The sequence below is a fragment of the Lasioglossum baleicum genome, chromosome 5, assembly GCF_051020765.1.
Source record: "Lasioglossum baleicum chromosome 5, iyLasBale1, whole genome shotgun sequence".
NCBI classification, from domain to species: domain Eukaryota; kingdom Metazoa; phylum Arthropoda; class Insecta; order Hymenoptera; family Halictidae; genus Lasioglossum; species Lasioglossum baleicum.
The window spans coordinates 13,031,858-13,056,049 of NC_134933.1; the positions used below are offsets into that span (position 1 = coordinate 13,031,858).

At 43.0% G+C, this 24,192-nt stretch overlaps 1 protein-coding gene across 4 annotated transcripts in view; it reads left to right on the forward strand.

Moving 5' to 3' along the window:
* Kair1d (Kainate-type ionotropic glutamate receptor subunit 1D) overlaps positions 1-24,192 on the forward strand; it is a 319,596-nt gene that overhangs the window by 281,765 nt on the left and 13,639 nt on the right. For 2 of the 4 annotated variants that reach the window (XM_076424118.1, XM_076424117.1), the window contains exons 8-14: positions 6,406-6,426; positions 8,723-8,875; positions 13,635-13,856; positions 16,798-17,089; positions 17,847-17,985; positions 18,786-18,923; positions 23,095-23,293. In XM_076424118.1, the coding sequence (XP_076280233.1) occupies positions 6,406-6,426; positions 8,723-8,875; positions 13,635-13,856; positions 16,798-17,089; positions 17,847-17,985; positions 18,786-18,923; positions 23,095-23,293 (1,164 nt within the window). Of the gene's footprint in view, positions 1-6,405; positions 6,427-8,722; positions 8,876-13,634; positions 13,857-16,797; positions 17,090-17,846; positions 17,986-18,785; positions 18,924-20,959; positions 21,098-23,094; positions 23,294-24,192 lie in introns of all 4 variants that reach the window. The other 2 variants (XM_076424115.1, XM_076424116.1) reach the window with 1 other exon arrangement.

A 24,192-nucleotide genomic window follows, 5' to 3' on the forward strand; every position in this document is an offset into this window, starting at 1 on the left:
TTTGAATAACTTTTAAATATTTTTTCCCGTATACACTGTGTACTTGTACTTGTACGTTTACAACCACAGTTTGCAACAAAAAATCTGAAAACAATGTAACTTATTTTGGATCCTAAGGCGCATTTTACAGAATTTTTCCTGATTTTTTTGCTGCAAACTGTGCTCGTAAAAAATGAAAAACCTCAACAAGTGTCACTTTCCTCCTCACAGCACAAACGTCGAAAAATTCGGTTTTTATTGTTTTTCACAATGATCTCCTACAACAAAAATTCTGAAAGAAATTTACGACACTGCCTGTTATTGTACTTTATCAGGGAGCTAAACAGTAGAATAGCAATCTGCATTTTCCCGATTTTTTGGGGGTTTTTCATTTTTTACGACCACAGTTTGCAACAACAAAAATTTGAAAAAATTCTGTAAAATGCGCCTCAGAATCCAAAATATGTCTAATTCTTTTCAGAATTTTAGAACGCTTCGGAGACTGTAAAATGCACGGAAAAGCGCAAAGGGTTGAAATTTTACTCAGAGGGATTCTTCTTGATCAGCTTTCGAATGGTTCCATAGTCATTGAAGAACCTCTAAGGGCTGTTTCGACCATCTTAATCGGAACGGGCCACCTAATTGGTAGTTCTTCGAGCGAGGCACGAGAGCCGAAATCACCAAAGCAGATTATATCATTGTGCGCATCTGGCACAGTATCAACCGCGGGAAAGTTGAGCGGCGAATTTGAACGCCTGGTCATCTCATGGGAAGCAACATCTGCCGCACCGGACGCCATCCTTTAAAAAGGCTAAATTGCATCGGTTACCTCGTATGTTCCTGCAAAAGTTCCTACCAACTTTTTACTGAAAGCGCTACGTGATACGTTAAGGTGTCGGGAAATCTGATGGATCCTCCGTGAACCGCCGCTCTGATATTATTAGTTGCCGCTTGATAAATTGAAGTCATTTTTAACACTGCAGTACTCGCGCAAGCTGTACTTCGGCAAATGTAATTTAACTATTACGTGTGCAAATAAGTTCCTTACCCTTTTTTTTCTACGATCATAACTTCTGACTGAATTCGAATTACTTCCCGATTTTGGTGCCATCTGAAAGAACGTTCTTCTAGTTTTAAGAAGAATCGTGACGAGCGCTCTGAGAGTTTCCAGTCCTATGCAACAATTTCAAGCAATATGACGTGCGAGAAGCATCATTTGCGTCACTGCTTACTCTGTGCATTCCAGCCTAGGAAATCAGCTGTTAAAGCTACGAAAATGGTTCGTGCGGCACTGGGAGAGAACCTTGTATCTTACAGAACATGCAAAAAGTGATACTAAAGATTTAAAGCTGGAAATTTTAATTTGAAAGACGACGATCATTCAGGTGCGCCGAGAAAGTTCAATGACGGTGAGTTAGAGGAATTGCTCAACGAAAATCCGACCCAGACGCACGAAGAATTGGCAGAAAGACTGGGGAGTCACCAGACAAGATTTGATTAGATTTTATGTAAGAAAATCTTGAATTTGGAAAAGAAAGGGGGAAGAACTTATTTGCACACTTAATAAAAACATAATGGATAGCACACACTTTAAATCAGAATTTGTTTACTAGATGATATGTAAAAATTGCTTCCGCAACTTTTTCACAACATATAAATAATAAATTGTTTAACCACCTTAAGAAGCCACAGTCTATACTTACATTTATATTGTAGTATTATTCTTTCATTGTGATGGTTGATCGGTCACCGTGAATTACTTTTCTCGAGTCAACATAGCTGCACTCAATGTGCAATTTCATTTGCATTGTTCCCATTGTGATCGCCATTAGACGTTCCTTGCTCCTCGGTTCCGGACACCACGTCGAGCGAATTTCCTAGAACAAGACTGGCACGAATTCACTCTTCGTTTCCGTCTTTTCATTCGCATCGAATACTGGAAAGCGTCGAACGTTCGAGTTGCCGCCAACGGTAAACTTTTCGTAGTTTTCCGCGCGTGTCAGGAATCGATTGCTGTCGACACGGTCGTGAATCTACGGGGCTGGTTTACAACTGAGGAAAACACGAAGTATTTTAATTTGCTGTCAATTGTTCAATAACAGTCCCTAGACACTCGATCTTTATGCAAAATGAACGTTTTCTGCGTCGATTGCGAAGTACTGGAAAATTGTCGTACAATTGCTCGTTTCATACCGATGTGTCCAACAAGCCAATTTCATGTATAAATCAGAGAAAATGGAAAGAGAAGTCTACAATTTTTGCATGCCCATAATACTTTTTGGAACCACTATACATAACCGAGGAATGCTGGGAAAGCATGATTACTAGACTGCGGATCTTTATGCATTTACAGCTTATGAAAATTTTCAAAAAATGCTACTCCCTCTGTCCTATAATAATATTTTAGCAAAATATAGCGCAAAATTGCGAAGCCTTAAATTAAAATCAATGTTTCATGACATCTGTCATTTGTTTTGACACATCTTTCAATTTTTAACTTGACCTAGTTATTACGAATTATAACTATTTTTCTAATTTCATCCGCTGATCGAAATCAATTGTTTTACTTCAGTTGAATATCAACCCATTGTAAAAGTAAGATGAAAAAACAATGAAGAACGGTGGCTCCAATAATTTTAAGCTCACGCATATAGGGAAAGCTTCGCAGCTAAGGGATCCTACCCACAAGTTTAAAATGCAGTAACGAAATTATTGAAAAATCCAGAAACTATATGAACACTCAAAATAAAAATTAGGAGTAATATTTTTAATTTATTGTTTAATGTAATCTAGTTTTTTTATAATAAATGTTGGGTTCTATATTTATTTTCTTTTGCTCCTATTATTATGGGAAAGAGAGAGGGAGTACAATATATTATTATTTACTTATTGGTTTAAACTAAGGAGGGAGTACAATATAAAATTCGATAGAATTTAGTAACATTTTTATTTGTTTCGGAACTACAACGGCTGTTCACTTGAAAAATAAAATTTTATTTCATGACACTTTCTTAAAATTTGTCAATAAAAATGGAAAATTGCATGAACATCCGCAGTCGAATGATTTCAGTCTTGAGATGACACGAGTCCGAACGAATCCAGCAGATTTCACCGAATTTAACGAAGACCTAGGTAAAAGTGCATTTTCGAGGAGTATCTATCGCGCGCGAAGGGTGGGCTTTCGTGGGGTCGTTTCCTCCGCGTTATGAACGGGTCAGGGATCAAACAAGCGTGCCTCTTCGGGGAATGAAATGAATGGAGGTATAGGAAAGCTAGAAAGACCGTGGGTAAAAAGATATAAAGCTCGGCAACGTTAGGATGCCCCGGGGTGCCTTCCACCAGCCCGAGCATCCATTATTTAACCTTTCACCGCTGATCTCGTTCAATTGTTTGCGTTTTCACAGGTGAATCTGATCTTATTTTCTGCGTTTCTATCGGCCCCTCGCGAAGCCTCAGGTTATCTAAAGACCAACGGCTTGGAATACTTTCAGAACGCCCAATGTGGCGTCAATCGTGCCACATCTCTCTGTTATTAGGTTGCTGCTCTTCAAGCGTAAAACCTTTTTTTTTATCAAGTTTCACTTCATTCGGCATTTTCCACTTTGGTTAGAACTTTTGTTTTTCTACTTTCGTGTGTTTCTTCCTTTATTTCTGTAGTACTGAATTGTCTTCCTATTATCTAGTTCACAAAAAGATGTTCAACTCACCACCTGCGCAGCTGTATCGAGGAGAACTCATTTCAGGAACTGAATCTGTCCCTCGGTGTCAAATTGACCCAGTTATTTTTCGATGTTTTTTAAATCAAATGGATGAGTTTACATTTATATCTTATTTCGGGAAAGTGTGACAAATTGACACGAGGCACGGATGAGGGTTAAATAATATCTCTACGCACAACTATTTCTCCTTTTCGAAGTTCAGTGAAACTTTCCAACATATCTTCCTCGAGTATCGCAACACGAGAAGTGTCTCAAAAAAGGGATAGAAACAAGTTCGCCGACGCATATCAAAATAGAATTAGCGTGCGCCGGTACTTTCTATAGCCTCGGCCTTTCCCCAATGAAATCAGCATCGAAGGGAGTGGCCTGGCTGGTGTCCTATCAAAGAAATTCGTCCGAAAATTAAAAAGAGCGCGGCTGCTCGGGAAATTTGTATTCTCTCGGTCCGCTGGCTAACCCGATTTATTTCTGGGAAGCATGTCGGCCACTCGATTCCCATCGCGCGACCGGCAGAAAGAATTCGTCGCTGCAAAAAACGGCGCTTTAATTCCGGCGAGCGCGATGCAAAAGCGCAATGAAGATTTGCCGTGCGTTGGCGAAAGGGCGGAACAAAAGCGGATGGTGGGAGGTGGGCAAGGAAATTCGACGAATACGAAATCGCGTTTATTGTCCCCGTAACTCAGCGCAATTACACGTAACAGAAAGTCGTTAACCCATGGGGGAGATCGGCAATACAGGCAACTGTCGGAGACTCGCGCGAGCGCATTAGAAATTCCGCGCGAGTACTCGGATAGGCGAGCGCCGACGAGTATGTAAATACGTGTACACATGGATGCGAGAAAATTGAGCGGATGTGAGTAAATGATGGTACGTGACCGATCTTAGACCGGCGACAGACGGGAAGTACTGTGACGCTCGATTTCCGCTGTTGCTCGGGAAAACTGACGGTCGATCGACTATCGCCGTTTTCACGCCGCGCCGCCGTGCGATATTTTAGCAATTTAATGGGACGAAATTGCCGGATCAAAGGATATTTTCTGCTGTTCGGTACGGTCGTTTTTTTATTTCTGTACGTGATTTAACAAGTTCTGGACCAATTTTTCTGTCACTGTCGATAGAACTACAGTTTCTAAGAGAATGATCAATAAAACTGTGTAGAAGCTGAAATCCGAGAGAGTGGAGATATTTTCCCATGAAATTTATCATCCGAGAACCTCTGGCACTAATTAATGGGGATAAGAAGATTAAAATGAAAAATTCTTAATCCATGGTGAAAGGGTTAACGGGAATACGGATAGAACCTCATTTGGCAACTGGCTCAGAACGAAGCTCCGGCTCAGAATGAAACTGAAAGAGGAAATGATTCCCCGCGAGAAGGTATCCTACAGACGATCCCTTTAAAACCGGTGCTATCGGTGGAAAGCATGCTCTAAAATAGGTGTCTCATTCATTGGGAATTTATCAGAGGAAAACGTGGCGGTCTGTGGCAGTGGGCGAATTCCAGGCATTTTCCCGATACAGTCACAATACAGAGAAGTCGAGAGACGCCCGACGTAGCCGCGGTTGCGCCGGTGAAATTTCCTGCAATGGAATCTAATAATAACCGTGGAGCTTCTATCGTTGTTTTCGACGCCGATTGCGAAGACAGACAAAACTCGGACGAGTTAATCCCGGCGACCCTTTTACAAGCCGATTCGAGAAAGTTTCGCTGGGCATTCACCGTTCTTGCGAACCCGCCGGTTCATCTCCGAGCATTTCGTATTTCGTGAAATTGAATTCGCGAGCGGAGAGCTCCGCGAGTTTCTTTTGCTGCGGGGATGTCGCGCATTTCCCGTTGCCCTAATGACGTCGTTACAAAGAAATCAACGATTCCCGATAGTTGAGCGGAATCATCGTCGCACATTGAAAATTATACGTCGTCACTACTGTAACGCGATTCTGTACCTCTAGATCAGTTAAAAAATGGACCTCAAACACCTTGACCTGACCTTGAATCTCAAGATCAAACTTGTGTTTTATTGCTTTCTATAATACTCATCGCGACGAACAAAAAGTCTCAAGGAACCATGTCTAAAAGACTAAGATAGAAAAATAATTACGAGTATGTCATAGACACAGTTTCAAACAAAATCTAAAAAACTGAGATTCAAAAGAAATTTCTTAATTTACGATTTTAGCACCGTGAAACGCAGACGATATTACATTAAATTTTAATGTAACATCAATAGCCGCGTTCTAATTACCAGTATGTCATAGACACAGTTTTGAACAAAATCGTACTAATTAACTAGAATCACGTGCACAAGACAGCTGATCATTAAAATTACACATGAATTGCTAAACGCTTCTTGCTGTAGATAATTCTAAAACTAGAAATGGCCGTTACGTAGGTATTAGTATCAATTCGTAGCCATTCGATCGTATATGCGTAAATGGTACGATTACACAATACCTATTCATTACAGCCTTTTGATTCTGTGAAACGAAATAACACGCTGCAGACGTCATTTCACATTTCGAATGCGTAATATTCCGTCGTATTTTCCGAATTTGTTACATTTCGAATGCGTAAAATTCCGTCATATTTTCCGAACTTGTTACATTTCGAACAGTTTTGTTGGGAACTGTACGCCATGCACACGCATAAATAAAATTTACTGTTTCCTCGAATAATGAATTACTTCTGTTTCATGCGCACGCGGAGCAGAACAACCTCACCTGCATAAAGGTAAGACTTGGCGAAATTCCATTGGAGCTCTGCACACATCCCGATACAAAATGCGGAAGTACATGTTAATATTGAATTCGAGCTTCGAAGATAATGTTCGTACATTTGATAAATCATAGATTAATTGCTTCATAACTTCGATGACAATTTAACATGTTACATGATTTTAAAAAAATACCTGTTTGTTTCCCACTCGCGTTTCACCTCGGAGCGTGACGAATCAGACTCGTTCACTGCCCAGCAATTGTGTCCGCGGTGAGCCTAAAGAAAGTTTCACTTAAAAAATGTGTAACTATATGTATGAACGCGTTGACATCGCGTTTGTGCGATTAACAGCTAGAAAAACATACATATATATGTAATATATTCAGATTTGTAATAAATAATATGTAATATATTCAATATTATCATGCATTAATTACTTCATAACTTCGATAACAATTTAACACGTCATATCATTTTAAAAAATACTATGCGCATAAGACCACACGACCGAAGTGAAAACTTCTATGGCGATTGCACACCTGTCTGTTTCCCGCTCGCTCCAATAGTATTCCACCTCAAAGTGTGACGGATCAGACTCGTTCACTACCCCGCAATTGTGTCCGCGGTGAGCCTAAAGAAGTTTTCACTTAGAAAATGCGTAATTATATGAACGCGTTGACATCGCGTGCGCGATTAACGGCTAGATAAACGCAATGCCGAGTGACTTCTGCAAAATAGTCTATTACGAATGAATTATTATTACCGCGGCTTGATCGCAGATGTCAAACTGTTCGGCTGTGAAAACCACACAAGCGCGTACGCGCGAATACGAACGTGACTTTTCACGTTCGCGCGATACTACACAATGCGATGTCCGCGTCGTGTTTCCGGTTCGTGTTCAGTGTGAATGCGGTTAATAGGATGATATAAAATCGCTGGTGCAGGAGCGGCAACGTGGTCGAAAAATTCGAGGAAGTAAAACTTACTGCTTCAATATTTACGAGGTAAAAGGAATATTGAACTTTACTATTCGAGGAGCTAGTAAATTGTTCAAACTGTTCCGGAAGTTATGCGAACGGAAATTTCTCGGAGAGAAGGATCATATTTTTTATCGAATTCATTTCCGTAGCTACAAAGCATCATTCTTTCTAGTTCAAAAATATTTAGTCGAAATATTCCATTCGAAATATCGAGATTAATCTTCTTCCTATCGTTTTTAACTTGAAAATGGAATTTGATAAAGTTTGATCAGATGCTGTCGAATTTAATCAAGCTTGATCGAGTAAGTTCGAATCTGCTTAGATTGGATTGAATTTGAACCAATCCGATAAAGGTTCCACATACACAAAGTAGATCGTCTAACACGCTCACCTGGAAGGTTGCATATTCTTAAAGGACGCGGAGACGTTTCACAGGTTCAGTATGGTGTTCGATAAAATTGGATTAACACGAAATTTAAAGAAAATGGATACCGTTCATGTTTAGTAGACTCTGCTTGATATCTTTGCCAAGAGTTTGACTAAAATAAAGAAGTTCCTGCCGCAGTCTCCGAGGACAATCGTCCTAACTCTAACTGTAAATCTCCGAATCGTTCGACACACGAAGCTGAACCGTAGCCGTAAACACAGAAGTACAACGAGAAGGTGCTATTTCCCGAATACTAACAATCCCTGGGAATGTCTATAAATTGGCAGTTTCAGCTAAGTCTTTTAATTTCGCGTAGCGTGCGCTGTTCTCGCAATCTCGCGTCGCAACATAAACGCGAATCAGAAACACGATTGGTTTCAGGGTAAATAGCCCTCGAACCGGCCGGCCCTCGTAAAATCCTGTAAGGATATTGGTTGTCCGGAATGAAGGTACGATGCCGATAGGGTACGGGTTCGAGACGTTGGAGGGTTTTGTTGGTGCCAGCCGAATGTTGCGCGAAATATAAACGGCGAGGCGAACAGAGGCGTTGATTTGCCATGAAATTGTGGAAACGCGAGCCCGCGCGACTCCCACAGGTTTTCGTCGGTGTGGAAATTCCGTCAGCGACGAAAGAGACGAAATCGTTCGATCAAACCGTGCGATACGGATTCCCTTTTACGAGCAAGAATGCCGCTCGTTCGTCCCCGCTCATAAACGGCAATTCCGACCCGGTAACAGGCGAATTTCGCTCGAATCGATTCGCTTTAAACGCGCTCGTGATCTGATTTACATTGGCGTGGTCGTTGCACGAATTTGTCGTGAATTTGTACGCCACTATCACGCGCGACCTTTAGGGAAACTGTCCCGTGACCGTCCACGATGCATTTACTGAAAATGTTTCCAGACTGAGACGTCCCTGATGTACGACGCCGTGCATCTATTCGCCAAAGCGCTCCACGACTTGGACACCTCGCAACAAATCGACATCAACCCCCTGTCCTGCGAGTCGACCGACACCTGGCCACATGGATACTCGTTGATCAATTATATGAAGATTGTGAGTATACCTCAATTTCGTTGTATCTTTAGTGATAGTAGCCCCACTACACTTGAAAATCTAGCTTTTCAACAACAGTCTAGCTTACCGACGCTCGCCACGTACCAACATGGCGACGCCCTTACTCATAAAAAACGGTGAAAGTCTCTGAACTTTAAACACGCATAACTTTCGAACCAGCCGATTCCTAACACTGAAACTTGTATTTTTCGGCATCTTCTCGCCAAAATCTACAGGATTATCTTTAAAAAACGTTTGAAATTTCTGGTTTCCTCAGGTGAAGTTTGACCGTAATGACGAATTTGTTTTGTAATTATTTCTCAATGAAGTTTTTATCTAATAAATTGTAAATTCTACAAAATATTCTAAACTGCATTAGTTATCCGAAAAATCAGTGTTAATGAGGTGTGAAATGTGACACGGACCTTTTTATGAATTCGAACTTTTCTTAACAATCCGACGTGAAACGTGTAACGCAGTGTAAATGAAGAATGGGTAATTTAATCAAACTAAAACGTATCGATTTACACCGCTAAGGGGCAAGTTGATATCGCGATGAGATATATTGATTCACCCATAAAGTTTACGAGGAGGGCAATATATTTGGTCTATCGATTGTTAGACGTATAGTTGACGGTAGTTGCTCATGAACAATGTTCTCGTGCAAGCACACAAAATTACATAAAATTACAAGGTTCACGAGAATACAAAATGACGCTTCAACATTGCAATGAGGAGTTCAGAAGCGGTCAATTGTGATTCCTAAAAGTCAAATCTATATGCGTCCGGTGCCCAAAACGCATATTTTTACGTTATAGAGGAATAATTTTTAATGTGTGCGTGTGTGTGCCTGCACACTCTTGCACGGCCGCGCCGGCACCCTTTGGGACCGATAACTTAAAGAGTGCAATTATTTAATTTTTTAATTGCGGTTTGAAAAAGTTGTTCTCCGATGGCTAATGCGTTAAATGCATCAAATCCCCATCGAAAGCGTTCGAAAAATTGTTTTCGAAGAGGAACATCGAAACGAGAGGTCCGCTGCATCGCGACAAAAGAGGTTAATTCTATCGGACCCTTAATTGTATTACGTTGTCGTTTGGGACGCTCCAATTGCAAGCGACGCGAGCGATCAGGAAACGATGTTTGTGTGACGATGACATCGCAGTCTCGTCGTTCCTATGGGAAAACTGCCTATAACGTGATTGGCAAAGAGAAAGAAAGGACTGTCGCACTGGGAGGTGGAAATCAAGTTATCAGGTTAACATCGTGCTTTCGAACCGGCGGCCATTTTTCCGCTCGGGTCTGCAGAACTTTGCGCAAGCACCATTTAAACAGTGACATCGTGCCGCGGTATCGGAAATCATTTAAATCTACAGAGTTGGGGAACTTACTCTGTAACGTTTCCTCGTAAATGTAATCACTGGACCCTGCGGACATTTATGCAAAGTAGAAACAGTCTATGTGGATTTTAAGGTACCGAAGCTGAACGGAAATGTATGAATTCATTGAAATTAAATTCTGTCAGCGGAGATTTTCAAGCATCATTATTTTAAAGCGATTTCGCTCATTCCTTCACATCAGACATTCAGAGTACGCTAAAACCCACAACACTATTCCAAAACACAGAGAATATAAAGCTTCGCAAAACGAGCCGACCATATCGAGCAATCAAAACCAAAAACTGATATTTCATCGTTGATCGCGCGGCTCGCATTACCACCGTCGAAAAAATAGCTGAAACAAAAGCCTCAACTAGCGGAATACAAATGAAGCATCCGATATCGCGACAAATAACAACGTAAACACACGTGACACGGCTGGAAATCCGGTTACGTCAAAAATCAGTCGCGCCGGTAACGAGATACGACACCGACAACTATTTTCGCCGATGATTTTATTTTTTTTTTAAATATTTGCGCTCGCTAACGATGTACCGAACGTTATTATTGATCAAATACCGACAACCAGTAGCTGCGCGAGATTTTGATTGTGTTGTCGTTTGTGATCGCGCGTGCCGGCATCGTTGTAATAATGTTTGTCGGCGATATAAAAATATAGCTTTCGGTTGGACAGCAGACCGGGACAGCGTCGCCTTCAATTTCGCTAATTACGGCACGTAATCGAGAACAGGAACGCGGGGCGAGAGGAAGCGGAAGAGAGGGTTTTCCTGAACGTAGAAACAGCGCGACGCGGCGGCAACGTAAATTGTCCTCGAAAATTCGGTCGAAGCGTCAAAGCTGACCCAGTAATTATGCCGGTAATGACCGCGCTCGCCAATTTTCCTATGCCGGTTGCTGTTTGACGGCCGCCGGGCACTGCGGCCCGAATTTATCGCGGTATCGGCTCGAGCATTCGCATTTCGCGTCGCGATCACGATGCACCGGTTACACGACAATTCCTGGCAACCGGGAACACGCCGAAATATTTTTCCGCTCGGTGGCTCTGAAATTCCCCGAAAATTCGAGGATTTAGCGCCGCGCGAATGATCATGACGTTGAATAAACGAAATACTGGCGAACAAAACCAGCGAACGTTCCGGCCAGACGAATTCGAGCAGCATGCTCGATCGGTCCGCCGTTCGTGAGTCATTGATTAGCACCAGTCACCGAGAATATCGCGTGTAATTATGCCAGACATGTTGACTCGCAATCATGTAGTTCATATTCCTGTCCGCCGCTTGTTTCGGACAGGAGCCGACGATGCGAGGACGCTTACTTCAATGTTTCAAGTCGCCGTCACGTGGAAACTATCGAATCGAATCGCGCACCAGTCAACTCTGACAGCCAAGGATATTGGCATAACACTCGACACCCCTCCCCGCCCCCAGTTTATTCGCCATTTCCGCTGTTCAATCGACCGATAAGCAATGTTTTTGAGTGGTCGACCGTCGCGGATATTCGCGAAAACGCAGACTTTTTTTTTAGAATGTTATCCGCATGTTTTACAATTTACAGTGAATAACATTGCCGCACTACAGTTTTGTTCATAGAAGTTACATGGTCAGCATTTGTTAAAAAATACATTTTGAACGAAATATAATATCTGATTTGAACATCACTTCAATTTTCCTTAAAAATAATGGTGAGTATTTCGGTTTCAGTTCTTGCGATTATTTTCTCATAAATGCTAACTCGATGTTAAAATGTTAAATAAGTCATTTAGTTACCTACTAGCAATCGACAATTTCTTAACCAGTCCATAACCGGTGGTACTCCCCCGTTTCTATGTTACATCCGCCCATAACGCGACAACTAAATGCTGTTCGCTCGTATATTTCTCATTACACGGAGAGCCATCCACGCTAATCGATGTCGTGTGTATAGTAATTCATGTTACTCGAGCCGTATTATTATCAGCAGCCCGATCCCGGGAAAGATAGTTTCCATGTAACAACGGCGAAAACGCAGAAAATAGCCGAGATCGAAATAGATGGAGAAAAAATAAAGAATAAGAAAATATCAGCATATTAGTTTGAAAATATTTTTCAATGTTGTGTAAGAAAAATCGAAAGGTAGATGGTCTAAATAAATGGCGCAAGGAGACATTCTTGACAAAATATATGAACCATAAACGAAAACGACACGACGCAGCGATGAAAATCGTCGTACACGCAAGAAAAATGTCAGGATTACGGTGTATGCAAAGCAGCCTGGTCGGGAGTGTGCCATAACAGCAGGAAGTCGCGCCATGCTACGCAACTACCCTAATTGCGGGTGGCTGAGGTAATTGGACGTCCCCTCGACGCAAACGGCGAAAGCGAGCGCGGTCGCACCGCATCAAAAAGCTCGGGCAACCGATGCAATGTTCCTTGCTTGGTCGTGTAAGAAACAAACAATAAGTGTTCGAGTCTCGCATCCTTCTTTTTCCAAAGATCCGACAGCAGTGATCTTCGGCTTGGTTGCAGGGCTGGTATCTCTGCTCGCATGGAGAGCAGAGTTTATCGGTGGCCGTATTGCGCGCGTAAGGGCGCGTAACGTAGAGGGGATGGGGCTAGGGGTGAGCAGGAGGAAATTAATTTCGCGGAATTATGGACATCGATCGGCCGTCCGGGCAACGTAATAAGCCATTATAACGATATGCTTAATCTGACTGTTCCTCCCCCCTGGCGTTCAGCCGCTTATTAACGAGCGCCACGAGTGCTGCCATGTGCAACGCACCGCGAGCATCCCTGGAACGGTGACGGACGACGCGCAGTAAACTGTGCCGGCGCAGAAGGCGGGACGGCTCTTCCTATGTTCCACCGATTGTTCTGCCCAAACAATGGAAAGTTACTCCCCGGGTTAAACGAACCCGTCCCGTCCGACCCCCGTTGACAAATTATAGCCCTCGCGGTTTTGCCACCGAGAATCCTAGCTGACGCCAACCCCCGACGCTCAACTGCCGGATAGCACCAAAACCGACCGTGTCATCGCGCGGCACACGAGTAGATCGCGTGATTCCCGGTTGCGACCACTTTACAATCGCCGGGGAGATGTCCGTCGAATCGATGTTGATCAGCGGACCCATTTCACGAGCTGTCCCGCGTGTCCGTTTTGCTATATTTGTAACTCGATCGCAATTTTCCGACACTCCCGGTAAGAGCACATCCAGCTGCGGCGATTTTTTCGTCCAGTTTGAATTTTGATGAATCTGGAACGAATAAGAGAATTCTTGTATCGTGAACGAATATTTGCTATTAATTTAGCTCGCAGGATTTTCAGCGATTGGCTGTATTGGAAGTATCATTTCGTTACAGAACACGTCCGGTGCTTGTTTCCAGGTTGAGATGACCGGACTCACAGGAATCATCAAATTTGATCACCAAGGATTCCGCTCGGACTTCATTCTTGATATCATCGAACTGAATAACAAGGAAGGACTGAAGAAAATAGGAACGTGGAACAGCACGAAGGGAATAAACTTCACGAGAAGCTACAAGGAGGAGTACACCCAGATCGTGGAGAATCTTCAAAATAAGACTTTCATCGTGACAACCATACTGGTGAGTGTACAACCGTATACGAAAAGAAAACAAGGTAGTTGTTTGTCTTTCGATATAGAAATCGATGTTATTCGATCACTATTTATATCACTCGTCGATATCGTTTAACAAACATCATTGTAAAATCCAGCATAAATATTTTATCACGGTATAAATCTTAAATCTACCCGGACGGGTAAAACGATTACGAGCCGGGAAAAGTTCAGCAAATAGGACAGTTCGGGGAATGGTACATATTATTGCAGGCAATGCAGGAACGAAATTTTCGTTATGGCGGTCGGATATGTAAAAAACAACGGAACTATTTCAGGTTGAAACGTGAGACAACGTCAGCCCGCATTTCGAGTGACCGCGTCAGCCTGCAAAAGTGAGAGATCTATCCGGCGGCGGCGTCGCGCGCGTCCGTCGGATCTCGAATAACTGGCTCATATCGGAACGCTGTTTATTTGCCACTCTATCCTGCTCTGAATTTTTAATTTTCGTGTCTTCCGGGCGGTTGGTAGGTAAATCATCCGCGTATCGTTAAAGCCTGGACTGTTTGTTTTCCCGGAATGAAAAGGAAACAGAAACGGAGTTGAGCGAACACGGCGCGGAAGCGAGTTATTTCCTTTTCCTTTTGCTCCCTCCGCCCTCTGCCAGCTCGTTAGATTTCTCTCGTTTTTTTCTCCTCTCTCTCTCTCTTTCTCTCTCCCTCTCTTTTACTGAAACCAAAGAAAGCCACCGGCGAAAGGAAACTCGGGGACGCCTGGTGTACGCGATTTAATTGAAGTTTTCACGGCGAGACCGGGGAGCCGAGCGTTACTTATTCTCGCGCTAATTGCGGCGACAAGTAATGCACTCGCGAATGTATTAACTGGCTCGAAAGTTCACGAGGAGAAGTGTCGGCGAGAACGTCGAGCCTCCCGGTCGCGCAGCCACGAGATAAGAGTCCTTAGCACACCCGAGGAGACGGCGACGCTCGACGCTGCTGCGGAAACTTGAACGATGTAACGTCGGTTCTTCAAAACCGGGTCCCCGTTACCCACCTACTCTATTTACGAGGATATTAATCGGATCCTGCGTCGTTGAACGTTCACTCGAACCTCCCGGCGAAGCTCCTTTGCCAGTCGAAAATCGCCAAGTTTCCGCGCACGGTAATAGAGACTTCAGTTAACTCCGGCATTAGGCGACGACACGGCAATTACAGAATTCGACGCTGCCTTCAGACGTTTTACAGTCCTTCCCTCTGAGTTACGCCGAGTTTACGTAACTTCTTACCGCCAGTTTCCCGAATGAGAAAGGAGGAATCGATTACAGAGAACACCACCAGGGTCCTCGCGAACTGGAGGATTTGTTGGCAAACCTTACACCATTAAAACGTGTTTGCACTTTTGTGCTAGGACTTTTTAAGTACGTGCGAGTAATCTGAATGTATAGCAAGCTCACGATTAGACTGAGAATTTCGTGCATTTATCACAAAAAGTACCTTCAACAAAGGTAAGACCTTCTGGACGCTGGCAAGTGGAACAACGTTTTTGTCCATTTAACCCTCGGACAATTGACGATGCTTAGGACCGTTCATAGCTGTAATTAATCATTTTTATAACTTTACTTTTGATGATATTTCGGGGTGACAACAACTCTATTCATTTAGATTCAGATTTAGTCGCATTTTCGACGGATGAGCAGCGAAAGAAAGTCAACTTCGAGACAAGAACCCGCCGCGCCGTTTTAATCGCGAGCAGGAGCGCGCGCGCGCGCGCTGTACATGCATATTTCATTTCTCTCTTGTGCCCAGCGCAAATCACGGTTGCGTTAATTAAGCAGCGTCGGAGCGCGAAAGGAGCCGTGGACTCCTGAATTTTCATATTTGCCGAAACTGCCTGCTCCACACGGAGGAGAATATGGCGTTTCACGCGCGCGCGTCCCTACGTGAGGTTCTATTGGTTCAACCGGTGACCTGGCTGGTCGCGTTCGTGTGCACGTATTCAAACCCCGTGCTCTGCAACGAGGGTTCGTGTGTACGTGCTACCTGTGCAAGTACCTATAGAGTCGGCCACTAAAAACTGGCCGCCATGATATCCGGTCTTCGTTCGATGCTGCGGAGCATATATTACAGGAAATGCGAAAAAAGACTCGCGGATTATTTCCATTGAACCGGAGCACGATCTTATTGAATGGAAAAATACCGAAACGTGCAGAAATATCAAAATTATTGTACCATTGCTAGTAGAACTTCTTTTTGACTCGTCATTTCTGAGAAGAAAAAGGAAGTTTATATTTACTGCACGCCCCTATGTAAGTACAACATACTTCCCATTCTTTATTTTTTGCTATTCTCGAGGTAACTATCATTAGACAGCGGATTTTATGCATTTATGACTAAAACGAATAGGTGCAATTTAAGACAGTGAAAATATTAGAAGAATTTAAAAATACTACAATATTATATTATTTTCAACCTATTGAACATATTAAGCAAGAAAATAAATTTCTATTTCATTCCAGTTTGTTGCACTTCAGGTAGAAAGTTTTTGTTTTGCATTAAAATCCGCTGTCTGATTATCATGTTATTGTGAATAAATATCTGAATTTAATCTTACTCTAAAACGCTACTAACAGTCGTTCCATCCCAATACATAGTGTACGTATATGAGGGCACAGGCAAAAAAGCTTGAGAAAATATAAAACAGTAAAATAGAATTTTCTCGAAAATCTCAAGTAATTTAGACCGTTTGAAAAAAGTTATTCCGCTGAAAGTCAGTGCGGAGACATTTCCGACGGACTCTATATATAATCTTGACCTCTCGAAACCGGCTACTCGCTGGTAATACGTGTCTCCGAGAGCACGGTCTCAAGAAAATATTAATATGGTGTATGCAAAGCGCGCCATTCTGTATAAACACAGACATAGAGAAGGCTCACGGTATCCGACTTGTGACGTCAGCTCATTACCCTACAGAGCGCGCCGTACTGCATGAGGAAGGACTCTAGCGATACGCTCACCGGAAATGCACAGTACGAGGGCTACAGCGTCGACTTGATTTACGAGATATCGAGGATCCTCGGCTTCAATTACACATTCCGGTTGGTGCCGGACGGACGGTACGGGTCCTACAACAAGCAGACGAAAGAGTGGGACGGGATGATGAAAGAATTGCTTGATCAGAAAGCGGATCTAGCGATCGCCGATCTCACCATCACGTACGATCGGGAGCAGGCAGTCGACTTCACCATGCCGTTCATGAACCTGGGTGAGCGATCTGTTTAATCAGGGGGTACGCTTTGATCCCGTTTATTGGCCCCGAGGTTTGATTTAATGACGACTCGCCTCGAGCTACCCTGAATTCTCAAAATAGAAAAACCATCCGTGCGAGAAATCCTGTGGCGTGCCGACCGTCTAGAGCTGGTTCTAGCGGGATGGAAATTCAGTTACGATTGAATTTATGCTTCGGGAAAATTCTGCCTGTTTCGAACCTACTCCCTCAGTAATTCCCCCATCAGTGCAATTTTCAAAAAATAAGAATGCGTACTGTTTTAAGGGGGCAGACTCGTTTTACCAGGATTGCACGGGTGCTTATACGATAATACAAAGATGGGGTTTTTCAGTAGTCAAAAACAACTAACAAGAAACAAAAGTCCTATTTTTTCGTTTACGAGGCGTAATTTTCATTATTCGGACGCATAAAACTGCGCATGTAGCTATTTTCATAAAGCTGCGACAGCTACATGCTTTCGAATAATGCTTTTGAGGACGATCGCGGCCTAGATTGATCTTTTATCTAGCGCTTTTGACTACTGAAAAATGTCATCTTTGCATTATCGAGAAATGAGAAGGCGCATTCCGTACCCTTGCAATCCTGGAAACGAGTCTACCGCCTTATGTTCTGAATTAGTTGTTACGATAAAAGACGCACCAAATCTGTCATTGTATGTACTTTTAAAAAGAACTGAAGAATAAATGACTGCACCGTATCTCGCCATCGTTAATTTTTCGTTCGGCTCTTCCAGGTATCAGCATACTCTACCGTAAGCCTATAAAGCAACCGCCGAATCTGTTCTCGTTCCTGAGTCCCTTGAGCCTCGACGTTTGGATTTATATGGCAACTGCTTATCTGGGCGTCTCAGTGCTGCTCTTCATACTCGCCAGGCAAGTGAATCCACCTTTCCGAGCCTCGATAAAAGTATTATACATACAGCTCCGACTACACCACGTAGAACGAACGATCCGATAGAGGTGCAGGTCCCTGCGACGTAAAAATATCGTTCCGTCGTATTGAGGATTTAACAAGCTTCTCGCGTGTTCGAGAGATTTTCAATCGGAAATAGAAAGTCAAAATTGGCCGTCGAACGTTAACCGATGTGTTCAGCCACATAGAACACCTTTAAAGCTAAGATCATATTTTTATAGCCGTGTGACAAGTAAGTATTCGATTGACCGGTGGCTGGGGTGACGGTATAGTGCTCGCTTGAACTTGCAAAGTTTCGGTTGCAGAAGTGAAATTTCAAAATTTTTCTCCAGAGCAGAATTAAACCTTAGCACTTTGACCTTTTTGCAGCGTCTCCTTTCCTCTAGTAGTTTTATTCCCCCTCCTTGTCTACCGAGATAAGCTCCCGCTGAGCTCGAGCCAGGTAGAGAAAGGTGAAAATTGAAGATTTTGCAGGTTCAGGTGAGCACTACTGTACTGTTTGAGCCGCGGCAGTTTTAATTTCACGATTGATCGTGACGCACCGCGACCACCGATCGCGAACAAAAACCGTGTATAAAATCGACGGGAGAACGGACTAAACAGACAGGGGACGGTGACTTGTCGCATTCCGTTCGACCTCTTTTTCTCGATGCCCGGACGCGGTTAATCTTCATACGTAAATGGCGATCGGCCGGCCCGGGGAAGACAGATGCGTCCAGGCCGAAGGGGATCAGACGTTGTCTAGAGTTGATCAGTTTAGATTCACCCCGTACGAGTGGTACAATCCTCATCCGTGCAACAAAAACCCGGACCATCTGGAGAACCGCTTCAAGCTGCTCAACTGCATGTGGTTCACCATCGGATCCTTAATGCGGCAGGGCTGTGACATTCTGCCCAAGTAAGCCGTTAGATTGGCATCACGATCGCTTGAACGTCTTCTACCTGTTTACTCTTTTCGTTTATTCTCGTCCACCTTTGTTTCGTTATCCCCGACGAACCCCTTTGTCCAGCTCGACTACTCTCAGTTGCGTTCTCTTACGACCCACGCGACACACGTTCCTCCGAACCGGGACGCATGTAATCGGGATTGCATCGACGATCGACGACCAATGTAACGATCCACTTTCGTAGCGATTTACTTGCCCCGAGCCCCACCAACTCGCACCGCCCCAGACCCCAGACTACGAACGAAGAATCGATGAATTATTCAGCGAAACGAATCCGCGTAAACCGACCAACCGGTGGTCCCGATCGAAGGGTTTAGTGATATTTGCTTGGAACTTGTAAACTGCATCGACGTGAAATTTTTCTATAACAATGTGACTCTTCTTTGTGTATTGTATCAGCTGTTATATCAATTTCATATCCACGAATATTTAATTTTCGAGCTAAAATAGCTCCAAGTGCAAGGGATTCAGAAAAATTGTAATTAGGACAGACGTTAAAATTTCATTATATTTGAGGGTGTTAAGAAGAGAAAATTAATTCTTTTTGCAAAACGTCACTGAACTCTCCGATCCGTGCCATTGTTCGCTCCAAGCCGGGACCGGATTGTTGGTATTGTTGTAGTCTCTCGTAGATGAAGGACGCTCGACACGAGAATTGAGAGTTCGCGAAAAAAGCGTCTTTTTAAGGAGAGGCGGCCCATTCTGTCGAGTTAAGAGTCCATTGATCGCTGAAAACAAGAAGTAATTGTTGTTCGGAAGGAAAGTCGGAAATTTGCACGATCCTCCTAAAAGCTGTTCTAATGTAGAGTTTTCATAACGGCATACTAAAAGCAAAATCGAGTCCGTACAGTTATCTGAAATAGAGGTTCTTAATTAAACGAAAGAATTTTCCCGGAGTCGTAGACCTTTCTCGTTTATGTACCTACCGTAGACATTGCAAACAAGTCGGCCTCGCAGAGAACCGAAGCGATTCGGGAAAACAATCAAAAATTCAATTAAGGAAAGGGAAACTACGAATTAAACTTCCTTCCTTCTTGTACAAACTTTCTTCTTCTCTTCGTCTGTCTCAAAGCATTTGCGGGGAGAAAGTGGTGGAGCAATTATGAGTTGCGTAAAAGTTTCTTGGTGATTGGACAAATTAATTCACGAAGGAGGTATGGAAAATGGAGGAGGAGTGGGTAAAGACTGCCGCTTTTGTCCCGGTATAATTTCTTTGTTGATTTTCTCTTAGGATGTTTGAGAAAGAGAGTCGAGAATGATATTTCGACGATATGAGATGGCCCTCTCTCCTTAAGACGTCTATTATTTACAGATTTAACTATCGATTAACAAGCGGACAGCGATTCTCAGAGTCGCAGCTACGATCAAACACTTGAAAAATTAATGTTAACGCTATATTTCCGTTCGAATTTTCCTTGCGGTAATATTAAATTAAAACTCGCTCAAAGTTAAATATTAAATAGTACGTTGCTGTAATCATTGGAAAATCTTGTTCTCCAATATCTGCGGTGATGTTAACAGTGACTACAGTAAGCGAACCATGGTTGCAAGAAATCGAATTGTAGAATTTGAAAATAGACATCTGATAGAATTTGATTTTGAAAAATCTACAGTCTGTTCGTGCTCGTTATTGAATGCTGTCAAGAATTGCAGTGATTCAGGGGATAGAGAATCAGAATTCAGATGGAGTGGATCCAAGTTCCGCCGTCCGAGGGTTAAGCAATCGTTCAGTGAATACAATAATGCAACGATTACATGTAAGAACAATTGTAGTGTTTCTGAATTATTCTAGATAGGTCGGTAAAGTTACATATGGGAGTATAGTTGAATTATACTCAGCTGTAGCTAGTTCTGAAAGAAAAGAGAGGAAACACCGAGGAATGCAAAGATGTCGGATCGATCGCTTCGAGTCTGTAATCCTTGAGTAACTACGCACGTTGCGACTCTGAGGTCTAATCCTCCCCGTTCTCCTTTCACGTGTCTGCAGGTTCAGCCCCTACGAGTGGGAGAATCCCCATCTGTGCAACGGACAGTCCGAGGTCCTCGAGAACGAGTTCACCCTGATGAACTCGCTCTGGTTCACCATAGGCTCGCTCATGCAGCAAGGCTCTGATATAGCGCCGAAGTAAGTCACCGAAGGAGCACACTAACTATTTTGGTACAATCCGTGTCTGCGCGGTGTATTCCATTTACTGGGAACGGGGTAAAACGCGTCGATGGTTGTGTTCCCGAGGCTCTCGAGTACTCGAACTCGAGAACTCGTGTCAAACTAGTTAACCGGTCCGCGGACGGGGTTCACCTGGAGTGTACAATGGTGAATAGAAGTTTCAGAGGGTCCTCTCGACTCGCGGAGGGTTCGTTCGGTCGGCAAGGAAGACGAGATTCGGGGTCGATAGGTGCTACTCTTCTGTAACGATAGCCTGGATATGCTATATCGTAGGCTTGCTGCAACCGATCACGTTCTACCGTGTGTCGAGACACGTCGCCGGCCGTGCTTCTCTATCGCCTATCGCCTAACCGCTCTGTCTCGTTGCCAGTCACAACGGCGACGTTTAATGGAAGTTGTTGCTGCCGCTCTTCTACCCGGGAACTCGTAAGATAATGATATGGAGCGAGGTAACGGGGACGACAGCGCCGGAACGTTCGATAACTTCCGGCGCGTCGCGTCGCTGAATTTTCACGGAATCTCGCTGTAAATTGGAAACCGGGCGAAATGGAAACATTCATTATGTTCTGCCGTTTCGGTACCTACCTGCCGAGGAATTCTCGGGATGTTTGGATAAGAAGATTCGACTGAGTTAGAAATTATTTCTGCTACTCTCGTCCGATCTCGTTCGGGGCCATTAGCTTCTCGCGCTCGAACTCTATCCGCGGCACGCGTATGCCGTATTTATTACGAAGTATTACGGTTTCATTTATTTCTCCAATTTTTAATCAACCGCATACTATTTTTCTGCGAATATTTTCATTCGTGCATTCGCGTCCGACGCAATTCTTTTTCGAATAAAACGCTCCGGCCGGAACAGTAATTTTTTTACGAATCCGATGTAATGTAGTTGAATCTCGCTCGTTCATTTGCATTTTCCACAAGAGATGAAAAGATTACCGAATTTACATAGAGAACGTATGCTCGTGAAATCAAGACTTTATTTTTTTGGGAGAAAAGGATGGGAGATTGAACGCGTTAATTTATTACGTAGTTACCGTTCCAACGTGCATATTGTTAATCAACGTTAAGATGTGTTGCCATTAATAAGGACACCCAAGAGATGTTTCTAACTCGACCGTGAAAATCCACGAAACGTTGACTGTAAGATGAAATTTGACGAATTCCTTGTTGGGAGAAGGTATTCGAATTATTTAAAGGAGGCAGCAGCAATTTCTGCGCGTTTAATCCGAGACACCTGACACTTTCACTACTCGTTAGACACAGGAGACTGTATTTAGATGCTTCTGTCTTCCGACACTCTACGCGAAGCAGCCCCTATTCCCCGAGTCGTTATCGTCGTTCCTTATTTAGTAGGATTAACGCTTAAGTTGGTGTCATGTGTGTTACATTAGACAGATAGTTCATAGAAGCGTAGAGCGCGTGAGTTGCATGACACGGTATATGTAGAAGCTTGGAGTATTCCTCGGTATAATTTGACTAATTAAGTTTTGGGACTAATGCAGAGCGCGGGATTAAATTCCGCGCCGAACGAAAAACTATCATTCAGTGCGCCGTTGTCGCGTTCGCTACCAGCATCTGTCTCGTTCCTCGCCTTCATTATCATTTTATTGAAAGCATCTTCGTTATAATGCAATAGTCCCAATCTGGATTAGACAAACGGTACACTACACACATACCTTACCTACTTTATTAAACATCGAAGAAGTAGGTAGTATTGAGGCTTCAATACTTTTCGTATTAGATCTAAAATAGCATAAAATTTGTGAAGCTAAATAAACTTGTATATCTAATCACGAGACAATTTAGATATTTCTTCACTTGATATTACTCGAGAATTCTTGAAATAGTCGATTGTACATTGAAGTAAATGCAGAAAATTCGCTGCCGCGGAGAACATATTCGGAATATTTTCGCGTCAAGGTTCCTCTGCACCGTTCAAATTCTCATCGCAGGGCCGTGTCAACTCGCATAGTGGCGGGGATGTGGTGGTTCTTCACTTTGATCATGATTTCTTCGTACACTGCCAACTTGGCCGCGTTCCTCACCGTCGAGAGGATGGATTCTCCGATCGAGAGCGCGGAGGATCTCGCAAAGCAGACGAAAATCAAATACGGCGCTCTCAAAGGAGGCAGTACCGCAGCCTTTTTCAGGGTAAGATCGCATGAATATCTTATGAACCCTATACAAATATTCGCGTAATCGCCTCGTTGAACCTCGCCCGATATTTTTGAGTCTGTATGGACGAGCCGATAGATCGACGGACAATCGACTTGGAAAGTAAACGCACGTTACTATCGTATCAGGCGTCAGCTCTGGAATCATTTGTTTATATTGAATCGACTGTGCTAAAATTATTTTCGTAATAAAATTTGTTCGATGTAAATAATAGGGTCAGATTGAAATAAAACAAAGATTTACTTTTAACAAGAGGTTTGCGGAGCACTAAACCTCGGTATACGAACTTAATCAGTTCCTGATGTTTGCACTTATACCGAATAGGACGTGTAAACCAACCTTTCCCATAAGAACTAATGTAAAAATGATTAATCTGTTCTCATGTAAAAGAAACTCCCATTGATATTATACCTACATCAACTCCGAATATAATTGATAATTAATTTCATTTTTCCTCCGAGATAATTTTTTAAAAATTATGAAAATTTTTGAAAAAAATGTCGTATACCGAACAGTGCAAAATTTGTACGTCCAAACAGGAAGTATTCCGAATTGGACGTACTCCAACGTATACCGAGGTACTACTGTATTTCAAATTACTTTATAAAAATAACAAGAATGTGTCTATCTTCAAATTTTTTAAACAATACATCTATAGAATCTGAATAATTGTAAATTAAAGATATCAGAACATCTAGTGTTAAAAGTGAACGATTTAGTTTTTGAAAACAGATTCCTAGTATTATATTTCAGAATATTAGTTTTAAACCCATTGGGGTTAATTTAACCCTATCAGTTTCGCGGAGGGTTAATAGTGTTCCTGGTTAACGCGAAGGGTTAATCTTCGAGGGGTTAAGTCCGAAATTCGGAGTGCG